Below are 14,011 nucleotides of genomic sequence, written 5' to 3'. Positions count from 1 at the left end.
TCTTTAGAGTGAAGTCACACTATAATGGGAAATGGGGGTGATGGTGACGCAGTGGTTAATGCATTGGCAATGTGAAAGACTGGACTAAAATCCAGAAACCCAGCTTCAAATCCCTCCACCTGAATTTGAATTAGGATTAATAATCTAGAATTGAAGAAAACATCTCAGTGAGGATGACTACCAGATTGTAGTGAAAATGCATCATAATGTCATTGTATCATGGAACCACTGAGTCTGCACTGACCATTAGACACACATTTACACTAATCCTCCCCACATTTTCCCCTCAGCTTCTCCCCAGATTTTGCCACCTACCTATGCACTAGGTGCAATTTACTTTACCAGTTAACATATTAGCCTGCATGACTTCAGGATGTGGGAGGAAACCAGAACTCCCAGAGGAAACCCACACAGTCACGGGGAGAATATGCAAACTGCATTCAGACAGATGAAAAACACGATGATGCTGGAGGAACTCAGCAGGCCAGGCAGCATCCATGGAGAAAAGCAGGCGGTCAACGTTTTGGGTCAGGACCCTTCTTCAGGGCTGAAAATAGGAAAAGGGGGAAGACCAATATATGGGAGGGAAAAGCAGGGCAGTGATAGGTGGACAGAAGAGGGGAGGCGGGGTGGGCACAGGGTGGTGATAGGTAGATACAAGTAAGAGATAGTGATAGGCAGGTGCGGGGGAGGAGGGGAGAGCTGATCCACCGGGGGGGTGGGTCAAAGGTAAGGAGAGAGAGGGGAAAAAGGGGGGTAGAAAAAAAGAGAGAGAGGCTAGGAGAGGGAAGAAGAAGCGTGGGGGGAGGGGGATGCTTGTGGGGATGACCTAAAGTGGGAGAATTCAATGTTGATGCCGTCAGGCTGCAAGGTTCAAAGACGGAAAATGAGGTGCTGTTCCTCCAGTTTGGACTTGGAATAAATACGGACAGTGCCAGAGGTCAGGATTGAACCCAGGTCCCTGAAGATGTGAGGTTGCAGCTGAACTAGCTGCGTCATTGTACATCCCCAAGGAAACTTCCCTGACCAGCTATCGATCCCAGGCCGCTGCAGTGATGGATACAAACACTACCCACTCGACCCACGTTCCAGGAGGAAATCTACCATCCTTGCCCAGTCTAGTCTGCATGCGACGCCAGATCAGCAATAATGTGGTGGACTCTCAAATGCCCTTTGAAATACCCTAGCCGCTCTGTTCAGGACAGGAACTGCTGGCCTTGCCTTGCATGCATCTCAAAAAATGAGTAAGATAACTCAGCAGCAAAATTGCACACAGGAAGATCCAACAATCAGTAATATAACAATGCTCTATTTATCTGACTCCCATGGTATTAATACTGACCAGGAGCCAGAGTATCAGCTTATCCTCAACATACTCAGTACAGATATAAGTAAACCCTTTGAGATAGCACACAGCCCGAGGGTTTGGGCACAAAGGTTGTCATGGACATGGTGGAGGCACAACCCTCCATCTCATCTGAGGGTGTATCACCTGGTGAACATTGCACAGGCCTGGATATTTGTGCTCATGTCTCCGAACTGGGACGTTTGTCGCAACCATCTGTGCCAGTCTTTTAAATTTATTTTTAGTGATCTAGAAATGCCGAGCAAGGCTAGCGTTAACTGGTCTTCAGAAGCTACTGCTGAGTTTCCTGGAACCACTGCAGTCCTTTTTGTGGAGGTGCTCCCACAGTGCTGTTGGGGAGGGGAGGGAGTTCCAGGATTTAGATCCAGTGACATTGAAGGAATGGTGCTATATTTCTAAGTCAGGATGGTGTGCAGTTTGGAGGGGAGCCTGCAACCTAGTGATGGTATTCTCATGCGCCTTCTTGGTGGTGGAGATCACAGATTTGGGTAGTGCTGTCAGTGGCTTTGGTGAGTAACTGCAGTGCACTTTGTAAATGATACACCCTACAACAGCTGTGCTGCATTGGTGGAGGGAATGACTGTTCAGGGTAGAGGATAGTGTGCAGAAATGTGGCCTGCTTTGCCCTGGATGGTGACAAGCTTCTCAAAGTCAAAGTCGAGTTTATTGTCCTGCCCGATGGTAGCTGTGAGAAGATGGCATGGCCTGGATGGTGGGGATCTTTGATGATGGATGTTGCCTTGTTGAGGCAGCGCCTCATGTAGGTGCTACCGACGATGGGGAGGGATGTGCCTGGCACATATTAGCCTGAGTCCACTGCTCTCTGCAGCTTGGGAGTTATTGGAGCTGGACTCATCCAGGCAAGTGGAAAATAGTCCATCAAGCTACTGATTTGTTCCTTATAGATGGAGGTATGGCTACCAGTTGAGCTGCAACTGATGCTTTAGGTGTACCACGATTCGAGTCGATGCTTTTCTTGCACAAAGCAGGTTGTTGTTGTTGTTGTTGTTGCTGCTGCCCAAGCGTTAAAACTTGTCTCTTCCATCTATCTTCACACCCACAGTCGATGGGCAAATCGAGGCGCCACAGCACAGCGGAGGAAAGATCGCCTTCGGCAACATTCGGAGCACCTGGCACTGGACAACGACTTGAAGGAGGTACAGGGTGATCCCAAGTCCTCTAACTGTAACCGTTCACAACAGGAACCTACCCCAACCATTCTTAGTCTGTGATATTCCCAGCTCTTTCTTTCAGAACTTTTAGTCAATCTTTCTCGCTCTATGATAGTTCTGATTGTTGTCATCCAAAGTAAATTAAGAACATAAGAAATAGAAGCAGGAGTGGGTCATTTAGCCCCTCATACCTGCTCCACCAGCCAATAAGGTCACAGCTATGTTTTACAACAGCAAACATTTTCTTTGCACTAACCCAGATCCCTTGATTGACTTGATATCTAAAAATCTATCCATCTTGGTCAACAACTGAGACTGCCCTGACCTCTTGGGTAGATAATTGCAAAGGTTCATGGTCTTCTGGATGAAAAAATTTCTTCTCATCCCTTTCCTGAATGGCTGATCCCCTATTTCTGTGGTTTTAGAAACCCTGCTCAGATAAAGCATCCAGCTCGTCAAGCCCCAGAGGAATTTTAAAATAAAAACAGAGAATGCTGAAAACACTCAGTTGGCCAGGCAGCATCTGTGGGGAAAGAAACAGAGTTAATGTTCCATGTCATTTCTCTCCCCACAGATGATGCCTGACTGACTGATAGTTTCCAACATTTTCTGTTTTTATTTCAGAGTTCCAGCATCTGCAGCTCTTTTTATATATATTCTTGTAGGAACTTTGCTTCAGTGATGCTGACTGATTATGAGCAGGATTGGCCTGATCCACTCATTTTACCAAAGGGAACACTGGCAACTTGAAAAGCAAGCTATCGTTTCAGCATGAACAGTGGATGAGTGTGCAGGGAGAGGTGCCTGTCCCTTTCTCTTTAATATTCCTGAACTCCAATCACATTTCCATTTACTAAATATAACAACAGGCCACATTCATTTGAAGCCACCTGCATCTGCAGGTCCAAATGCTTTTAGTAAAGATATATGCGATGTGTGTGAGGGGAGCAGAACTTTCTTGTACATGCTTTGCAAGTTTCCAACGTGTTGTTACACATCTGAATGTCTGTTGCATTACCTCAGAGCTTTTGGAAAAATAAATCAGGTCAGACTCGAGGCTTGTAAAAGTTTCAGTTGGATCAGTGAATGTGGTTTCCTCAAACGTGGAAGCTCAGACCCTCAATCTGGTGTAGCTGGAATTTAAGTATTCAATGATGAGCCGGCTACAGTTTGGGTTATGGTAGAGTAGCAGAGTGGAGCAATTGGATGGCACAGGGACGACTGTCTCCTCCTGTAGAAAAGCAGAAAAATTGCAGGTGCTGGAAATCTGAAATAAAAAGAAACGAGGAAACTGGTATCATTTGTGGTGTGATTCTCTCCTGGTTGTCCCTCAGCAAAGTGGTAGGAGTGCTTCAGTTAATGATTGGTCGGTTTAAGCAAGTTTCTTCTCACTGCACCCTTGTGTACACCTGGAATGTGGATTGTATGCATCCTCTAGCCATCTACCAAGTTCTCCTTGATGCAGGAGAGCAGAGAGGAGCAGTAAAACATGTTCAGCCATTCTCATCTTCCACAAGGGTTGCCAACTTTATTTCTGGATGTCTCGCTAACCCCTTGAGTTTAACAACCTTTTCCCCATCTGTATCTCCATAGCTAGGAAATGAGTTACCATAGAAATTCAAACAAGCAACATTGATTTTCATGCCCTTGTAATTTCCTCCCCCCGGGTGCTCCCAGTGATGTCTTTAATTCCTGAAGACCCCCTCTGAAGAGCTGGCAACCCAGTGTCCCCCAGAACAATATGCATCACAGTTCGAGAAAGACTGGGAGCAAGGGACTTCTCACAGTGACCATCCTTGCTGCCAACAGAACTGATGTCCCCATGACCTTGAAACTCCAGGGTGTTCTTGATCACTGAGTATTAATATGGGCCTTTGAACTTGCAATGAAATAAAAATATCAACAACCAAATAGGAATTTTAAAACAAAATAACTACCAGAGCCTAATTGGATTCTCCTTTTCCTTGAAAGCAGCTAAAGAGTAAAATTGGGACACCATCACGAACACAGGGACCAAGGAACAGGATGAGGCCATTCAGAGCTCGGACCTGTTTCACCATTTGATGGGGTCAGAGCTGATCTATGAGCTAGCACCATGCTCTGCCTTGCCTGATGTCCCCTAATACCTTATGTCAAGAGCTCAGATTTTAAAGTTAAGAGCAGAACAAGCATCAATTTCCACTTTTGGAAGTGTTTACCAAACTTCTACAATCCCCTACTTATCAAAGTGCTTCCTTACACTGCTCCTGAAAGGTCTGTTATGATCTTCAGTTTGTGCCTCTATAGGTTTCTCTTGATATCAGAAAAGAAATTGTTCAAACTGCACATTAACCATTCTAAATACCAGGCAATACAAACTTAGTTTGTGTAAGTTTTCCTCATAGTTGGAGGGCAAATCTGTCCTGTATATCTGTAGATCAGCAAGACCTTCCGAAGAGGAAAGCTGTTCTCAGAAGTCCACAAGAAGTTCCCAATGTCTGCTTCGTGTTGGCTGCGGTCTAATGTTAAGATTATACCTGCTTGTTTGGACTTGTCAGCAGAGAAATACTGCAGATCCTGGAAATATAAAAACAAAATACTCAGCACATGAGGTAGCATCTGTGGAGAGAGAAACAAAGTTTACGTTTCAGGTCAGTGATCTTTCATCAGAACTGAGGGTTTGTTGACCTCGAATGTTAACTCTGTTTCTCTCTCTGTAGTTGTTGTCTGGCCTGCTGTGTTTTGGTTAATTTACCCTGTTTATCCCATAAAATCATTTAATTGTGACTACCTCATTTAGATTATGTCTTAATCTTCTATACCCAAGGATAAAGAGGTTAAGTTACTGATAACAACAAGAGTTCTGGACCTTTGATGCAGAGCCACGCATTCAAATCCCACCACGGGAGTTCGAACTTTAAATAGAAGTAATTAAGTAAAATTCTGGAATTTTAAGAGAAACACTCACTAAGAGGTAGCTGAGAACAGCAGGATTGTTACAGAAACCCATCTGGCTCACTCACTTCACTCAGCGGAGGAAAGCTTGTCATCTTTTCCCACTCAGGCCTCCAGCTAACTCCAGCCCCACCAATGTACTTCACTCTTCACTGGCTGCTTACTTCAGGGGCACTTAGGGATGGACAATAAATGCTGGCATTTCCAGACCGTCGACACCCCATGAAGAAATAATTTTTAAAAAATTCTTCTCTCAACCCCTTCCAATATCGTTCAGGTAAATCTTCACAGTGTGATCCTGCAAATCTGATTTAAGCCTTCTGAAGAGTGGTGTCCAGCAGTGAAGGCATTACTCCAGTTGCATCTGAGCAATTCATACAAATGCAACATAATGTCTGAACTAACACCTCATTTCAGGGTTAATTCAGAGACCCAGTGAACTCCAGATTAACCCTGACAATTAATTCACTGCTGAGTCCAACGATGGATATACACACACCCATATTCTGGAGAGTTTAGGAGACCATTAGTTGCTACAATCTGGACATATCCTCACATCAGGGAGACTTACCTCAGCAGCTGCCTCTATTCCTTTGTACAGCAGCATTGATTTCTTCCCCTTGGTGTTTGAACCCATGCACGTTGGTAGCTTTTGGTTTGGAGGAGTTATTTTATTGGTGACTGGTTTGGAGGGGTTATTTTATTGGTACAGATTTGCTCTGTGATTAGCAGGTTGTGAATTAACTTTAAATGGTCTCAATCAATTCTCAGTGCTCATGAGCTCACCAGTGCTAATTGGGCCCAAACTGGTATTAAGTTAATAACACACTCAAAAGTTTACATTAATGAAGCATACCTCAGCAGATGTGTTAATGAGATTGGGGCTGGGCAGTGCACCAGCACAGAGACTTGTGCCCATTGCCCTATAGAACAGCATCCATAAATGCTGGATTTCCACTCTGCCCCTGATTTTATTCATCGCTGAGTTCACAGAGAGAAATGCTGTGCACGTTGAAAAGCTCACTTTGTACAGGTCCTCCCCAGGTCACAAACACCCGACTTAATGGACAGTCCGTACATATGAAGGAGTGTCTGGGAGATCAGTGGGGTGGATGGGGTTGGATTTGGCGACCGCTGCAAGCATCTCCTACCATGTTGGGGACGGGGCATTTCCCCGTGAATTCTCTCCTCACCCTCTCTCCCAAACCGCAACGATCGGGGGCTGGGTGGGGCCGAGCAGAGCCGGGAGCGCTGAGCAGTCTCACTCGCACACTCACCATCGGTGAGGCCGGCTGGCGGCCACTCTTCCCGTGCCTGGTCGCCCTCCCATCGCCACTGTTTCTGTGATCCGCTCCCACGTACTGTCCCTCTTCACTCACGACCTCTGAGCAGTTCGGGCTGCGAACAGTTCTCGGGAACGGAACCCTGTTGTAACCCGGGCACTGCACGTGCAAGGTATTGTCTGCTTTCTAAAGGCCAGTTTGGTTAAAGTTATCCCTGCTCTTTCAGAACAGTGACCTTGCAGCAGAATAAATCTGTGATGATCAGAGACTTGCACTGGTTGTTCTCAATGTGTTTGTGTTGTTCCTCCCCTTTTGTATTCTGTGTTCTCCTTTTTCCTGCACACACTCGTTTTGCAATCTGTTCTCCCCTGTGCTCCCGCCACCGGTCTCCTTTAGCCAGTGGAGGGGCTCCCCCTCCACCACAACTCGATGGCATTCTGGGAATGGGACCAGGATTCAACCCCTACTGTACGACCTCCCAAAAAGTCCTTCTCCGAGTGCTCACTGGTACGTTGCGCTCGAACTCCGCGTGAGGCAGCATGGTGAGAGGCTCTAATCTTTCACGGTTTTGATTCACAAGGTTAGTGTGTTTGGCTCACTGAAGTAGGATTTGCACCTGAAGAACTAACCTGAAGGCATTCCCCATCACCTCTTCCAGGTAGGGTAGAAATCTCCCTTAACATTTTCCCCAAAGCCCTCGGAGCTTTACGTTTTTAAACTATTTTCCTTCACTGAAGTGAGGAACATCAGCCTTGAGGGAGTCTAGCACTCTAGGCCCAGTATCCATAGAAACATTAGGGTTGGAAGTAAATCTTGGGCCTTCATCATTCCATTGAATCATTGTTAACCTGCAGTACAACTCTTCCCCACCTTTGCTCCTTGCCCCTAGACCTGCTTACCCAATGTAAATCTATCGATCTCAATCTTGAAAGGTCCAGTTTGTCTCAGGAAGCACGCAGGTTTTGGGGAAACGTCCCAAACTGCTGCCAAATGGATGGAAAATTGTTTCCCGACTCCACTCCTGAGTTGCTTAGTTCCAGATTTAAGATTATACCCCCCCCCCACACTGTGATTCCTTCACAAAAGAAAGTATTTTCTCCATATATGTCAAACCCTTTCACCATTTTTGTTGTCCCAGTCTCCCCTACTTAAGACAAAACAAGGTCTTTGTGTGTCCTGCCACAGTACGTTTTCCCTCCAGGCTTAGTGTCAGGCTGGGGTTGGGTGATAAGGAAAACTCCCTCCCCTCAGCTTCAATTGAGTAATTCCCAGTTCAGTAATTCCAGCACTAGTCCCCACCACCCTGCCTCACCACATGGCCAACCTAAAGTCCCTTTTAACCGCACTAGTCATCTTCAAGTGATTGTTCCCAGATTTGCACTAGTTGCCGCCATCATCTGGGAATTTGTGTCAGGACCACTCGGAGCTGGTGTGAAACTGCCCAGCATTTTGTGTAAGAAAGGGACAGAGGTGACTTGAGTCCCATCTGTTCCAAGAGGTGCCTTATTATTAATCACTGTACAAGAGGCTAGTCACCATGCACGAAACATATAGCCTGATTTGGCAGCACCTCCAGTTTGCCATTAACAAGACTTTACTCCAAGTCCTTGATCTGCTATGTTGGTTGGTCATCCTCACAGTTGTAACACACTTGAGTCTAGACCCACTCCTGCTTTCTCATCGCAGCACCCGTGAAGTAGTTTTGTGAAATTGTACATGAACTTTCAACCACTACCCCCACTGTTTGACTATACACCACCTTGATTTTGATGTAAGTTGCTAAGGATATTCACCTGTTTTGATTTGACACTTGATTTGAAGATGTGTTAACCAATGAATGAAATCTTAATTCTGTGACTACACAAAGAAAGACCAATAAATGAAAAAAAATTGTAGAGGCTGTCATTCAAAACTTGGGTTATTTGAAAATATTGCAGGGTCTGTGGTTAGTCGTCACCTGTGGGATTACAGGGTATTTTCACACCTTCCCTCCCTCACCATTTTCTATTCCCAAACTATTCTCTATCTCCCCTATCCGCTGCCTTTCCCTCATTCATACAATTTACATTTCTCCCTCGCTCCGTCATAACTTTGTTGATTCCTTGCTAGGATGTGCCACTACCTGTCGCAAATTTGCACGCAAACCTCACCATGAATGTTTTCCAGCATTAACGCCGCCCTACCCAACACGGTCAGCAGGACACGTATGTGCACGTGCCCGCTCTCGCACACACGCACATGCATGCAGTGTAGGAAATGCAACTGCTAGACTGAAGGCAGGGAGCAGGGATTGTAGCAGTTTCATAGAGAAGCTGGTGTTCTCTATGCAGCAGAGAAGTTGGTAAAGCTGTTCAAACCTACAATGCCTTTTACAGAATAAATAAGGCCAAACTGTTTTAAGTGGCAGGTGGATTGGTAGCCAGCACATTGACAAAGGAAAGGCAGCTTGAGGAAACCTTATGCAGCTGTTGTTGTCATCTGGGATCTACTGACTGAATGAATCAGACTTCTATGGATAGGTCTGCAGGGTCGTGGAGGGAACGGCCCTCAAGCAGCAGGCTGCCACGAGTCGCTCTCGTCTGCTCCTCGCCGTTCGATGACATGCCGCAAACGTGTAACCAGTTGTCATGTTCCATTCATGAAATCGGTATTGTCAGCAGAACAAATGTGTGTCATCATGCTGCAGCTCAGAGCATCTTTTGCAAGTGCTGTATGTCAGAGCGTCTTGGCCACTTCTCTCCATCAGACTCTGTTTGGGGTAGGGCCTGAGAACCATTGGTAATCAGCCAGAACCTTATCCATGTGGACATCTCAAGTATGTCAGTGGGGACTACAAATAATAAAAGAACTTTTTATAAATATACAATCCCTCATGACCTCAGGGCATCCCACATTCCTTTAAAATGAATTGAATACTTTTGAAATGTAGTCGCAGTTCTTATGTACAAAACTGGCAGCCAGGTCCCATAAACAAACTGTGGTAATAACCAGGTAGCCGCTTTTAGTTGATCAAATGCTGGCCAAGACAGCAGACGTAATTCTGCTGCCCTTCAGAAGTAGTGCTGTGGAATCTCTCGTGCCCACTTGAGAGCAGAGACAGGGTCTTGACTTAACACAGAAGGCCAACTACATCACCCCATTGCTGCCCCTCTTAATGTCAGCTACGTCGGCACATAGAAAGGTTTATTCCATCAGAGAGGAAAGAATGGGTGAGTGACTGATTACCAGCTCTAACAGAGAGCTAGCACATGTGGAAGGGGCCAAGTGGATGCCTGCTGTCCTGGATTGTTCCATTCTTTTCTGGTTCTACCAAGTGGTGGGTGTGATCCATCTGGCGTGAAAATTTTTCGAACAAAAGATGTGAAGAGTCAGGAATAGATATATGGCCCATCAAGTCTGTCCTGCTCCACAGGTATATAAATTGGATCAATAAACACATCCCAAACTGCCCTTTACCAATTACATTGCTTCTTAGAGAAGATTAAACAAAAACTTTGGCCTATTTTAGACTCTGCTCAAGCAACTGCAGTGGTCATTGGTGCCGGTATCCCCAAGAACCCAGATGCTTTCTGTAATATGAGATGTCTTCCATGTGCAATTACCTTTCCCTTGTTCTGGATTCCTCTCTCAGCTCCCTCTGTGCAATGAATCTCCACTTGCTGTGTTCTAGGAACTAGAATACAGATGATCAGACACTCTGATTTCAAAGTCAAATAGATCTCTTTCCATTACAACATCAAAGGCTCTCAGAATGTGATCAGATGGTGTGCTACATCACACACTGATAGAAACCATTTGTCCCAAATTCTGGAATTCCTTTCCTAAACCTCGCTCATTCCTCCTACTACTTTGGCCAAAGCTTTAGGTTGCCATTCTAATAGTACGTGTGCTTCCTCAGCATCTATGTTATACACTGGCAATCTTCCCTCTTCCCTCTCAGTTTTGATGCAAGGTCTTGACCCAAAACCCCAACTTACACTTTTTGCCTCCACAGATGCTGCTTGCCCCGCTGAGTTTAGGTACATGGATAGGAAAGTTTAGAGGATATGGACCAAACGCGGGCAAATGGGACCAGCTGATTAGGGCATCTTGGTCAGCATGGGCCAGTTGGGCTGAAAGGTCTGCTTCTGTGCCGTGTGACTCTATGACCTCCTTGCTATGCTTGGCATCAGATTTTGTCCGATTATTCTTCTGAGAAGTATGGGCTCATTTTACAACATTGAAGGTGCTATAAAGATGCACATTGCTGTGTTGTTGTATTGCCTCCATCCCAAAAAAACATCCATATCTTCAGTTGCTTTCATCCGTGGTTGCCTGGATCTGAAATACATGAGTAGCATTCCCCAGAGGCAACACCATGGCTAATGCAATATATCTCAAGGGGAAAGAAAGAGTGAGTAATTTTCGAGGAACAAGGAAGAAGGGTTTGGACAAACGTTGAGAGTTGCAGGATCCATGAAACAGGAAGGAGAGCATTTTCACTGGGAATTAGGTGAATTGGAGACTAGCAGTGAATGAGAAATAACCCAGCAGATGTCAAAGCCAAGAGCATGACACAGCCACTGCAGAGATCTCTCTGTGTATGGATCAACTGGTAATATGCATGGTAACTCTCTAACCACACCACCCTCCCCCAGCACACATTTGTATCCCGCTACCAAGTGCGATTTCTCAGAAGTTCATTGGGTGCTTGGATAAAAGTGGCCTTAAATGTATTTTCCCTGATCCACAGAAATACATCCAGGAGGCCCGGAGCTTGGGGAAGAGCCTACGCCAGCCGAAGCTCTCTGATCTGTCGCCTGCTGTCATCGCGCAAACCAACTGGAAATTTGTGGAAGGACTGCTCAAAGAATGTCGCATTAAGGTAACTGGTTTGCACTTTTTCCCCACTTATGCATGGATCAAAGCGATTTGGAGCAGGTGATATCAGTGACTTGTTTCCTTGCCCTCTGCAGTCTTGGGATTTAAGTTCTGAGCTTAACTGGGTTATTGCCTTCAACTGATGTCAGAGCCCTTGGAAGAGAGGTGTCTGGGGGAATGTGGGCCGAATCACTTTGCCTGTGAACCTGCTGGGATCTCTGTTTACCAAGACCTGGGAGACTTCCAGTGCCACACTGGAAGGTCAGCCACGTCATTAGCCCCTGCCTGGGGATGGGCGTGGACCGAAGCCTTTGGGCTCTGGGGCAGAAACTACGTTCAGCTGAGGAAACGCGATGGCTGGGGATGATCAACAGGAACGAGAACCTGGAAGTGTGGAGCAAATGGATGGAGTACTGAATTGATTAGCAGAAGGGCAACAGAGGGTGGGCAGAACTGCACTTAGTGTGGCTATTGGTATCTTCCAGCCACTGTACCGAGGTGCCAATATTTCACTGGTGAAAAGTTGGGCAATGTGAAGGCGCAGTGAGATTTAGGGATTTAGGGACAGAAATGGATTGAAAAAACTATAAGACCTCATGGGCTCTTGAATACAATCGATTAGAACTTAGAGTAGTTATACAGCGTACTGACACAGTCCTTTCTGGGCTCTGCACTTGGGGGAATATGTACAGGCCATGCCCAGACTACGAATGTCCAACTTATAGACACCCGAACATACAAACTAGTTCCCATAGTAGTCCCATGAAGTCCAACAGAAGTACTGACACTCATTCCTACCAACAGCAGAACCAGTTTCCTCTCACTCTTCCCTTTTTGTAATTGTTCTTTCTTATTGGTCTTAAGTGGTTTTGATGCCATTCATTACAAGGCTGTGGAGGTGTGGTTACCGTATCGAGTATTTTTGTGTATTTTCCAACTTATGGACAAAATTGACATATGGATGTCTGTAAAAATGGAACCTGTTCATTATTTGGGGATGTCCATGGGTTTTACAGCAAAGATGCATCAAAATAATTCTGGGGTCCAACAGGGTTAATGTACTGGATTGCACTAATCTGTTTTTATTGCCAGGTGTGTAGATGATAGAGGGGCAAACTGATTGGGGTGGAAGGCTAAATGGAGGGAGAATGCAACAAGATGGAACAATCTTGATAATTGATAGACCATGCTTGAGGGGCTGAATGGCCTGGCCCTGTTGAGATGAAATATGGCTATATGTGACCAGGGGTGCTGAGGCCTCCATTTTGTTTTATCTGGAGTCTCCCTTTGTGTCGATGGAGGACCCTAGGCTGTCTTGACAAAGCCACGGTAGAGACAAATCGCCCTGTATGGGCTCAAGACTTGGATCGATCAGCATTGACATCTGTTGGATGCTTGGGGAAATGTGAGAAAAAAGACTGACAGAAGCAAGGGGTAAGCCACCCAACTTCACAGTGAGTCACTGCCTCGCCACCTTACCAACGCGATGTGTGACTTAACCGCAAGTCACCCCTGTCGCTGCCCTGACAGGAAGTTGGCTAATACAGTCCAGGGTAGGGATCCCACCTGGGACACACCTGAGATCTGTAGCCTGGAAAACATTTACCCCTCAACTGGCGTCACAGAAGCAAATCCTCGCAATGATATTTATGGGATCGTGTTTTATATGTGTCGGATGATCCCTGCACCATGACGGTGACTCCATTTCACGAGTCCGTCAATGACTGCCACGTGCTCTGGGGCATGTCACGGATGGGACAGTCGCTATGGAAGTGAAAGTGGTCTTAATGGCTGAGCAGCACATCATCATTACTTGCCCACAAGGCCACTGGGGGAAGGGAAGGTTGACTCTGATTTGTCAGTTGTATTAGATACATTTAGCACAAGTCGTTCTGTAAAGGTGGTGGCGTGGCTTGAATTCATTGCTATGTGCTGCACTGCAGACCAAGCGAATGCTGGTGGAAAAGATGGGACACGAGGCAGTGGAGCTGGGACACGGAGAGGCCAACATCACCGGCTTAGAGGAGAACACCTTGATCGCAAGCTTGTGTGACCTGCTGGAGAGAATCTGGAGTCATGGGCTGCTCATCAAACAGGTGAGTCCTTCAGAAGGGGATCAGACCCTTCCCAGGTTGTACTGCACTGTGTGAGATCATCTGAGTGTGATCTAGCACCATCCATACTACTGCTGTACTGTGAATTCTCTTCAAGGCATGCCTAGTTTGAAAAAGTTTCCTTTCTCTCGACAACAGGATGACTGTGAGTCTCCCTCTCTCGCTGTTCTCCTTGTGTAGTTTCTGTTGCTCCTCTGCTCCTAGATAATGTCCTTACCAAGACTCACTGTCATGCGTTACCATATTTCCTTCCTCAGCACCTGTCCTATGTACTGGCAATCA

At 46.0% G+C, this 14,011-nt stretch overlaps 1 protein-coding gene across 4 annotated transcripts in view; it reads left to right on the top strand.

Moving 5' to 3' along the window:
• The window catches only part of LOC127578365 (DENN domain-containing protein 5B-like), a 235,198-nt gene that overhangs the window by 186,260 nt on the left and 34,927 nt on the right, over window positions 1–14,011 (top strand). For all 4 annotated transcript variants that reach the window (XM_052030309.1, XM_052030310.1, XM_052030308.1 and 1 more), the window contains 3 exons: window positions 2,430–2,523; window positions 11,488–11,619; window positions 13,559–13,711. In XM_052030309.1, the coding sequence (XP_051886269.1) occupies window positions 2,430–2,523; window positions 11,488–11,619; window positions 13,559–13,711 (379 nt within the window). The remainder of the gene's footprint in view (window positions 1–2,429; window positions 2,524–11,487; window positions 11,620–13,558; window positions 13,712–14,011) is intronic.

The sequence above is a fragment of the Pristis pectinata genome, chromosome 15, assembly GCF_009764475.1.
Source record: "Pristis pectinata isolate sPriPec2 chromosome 15, sPriPec2.1.pri, whole genome shotgun sequence".
NCBI lineage: Eukaryota > Metazoa > Chordata > Chondrichthyes > Rhinopristiformes > Pristidae > Pristis > Pristis pectinata.
This window is presented reverse-complemented; position numbering and strand designations above follow the sequence as displayed.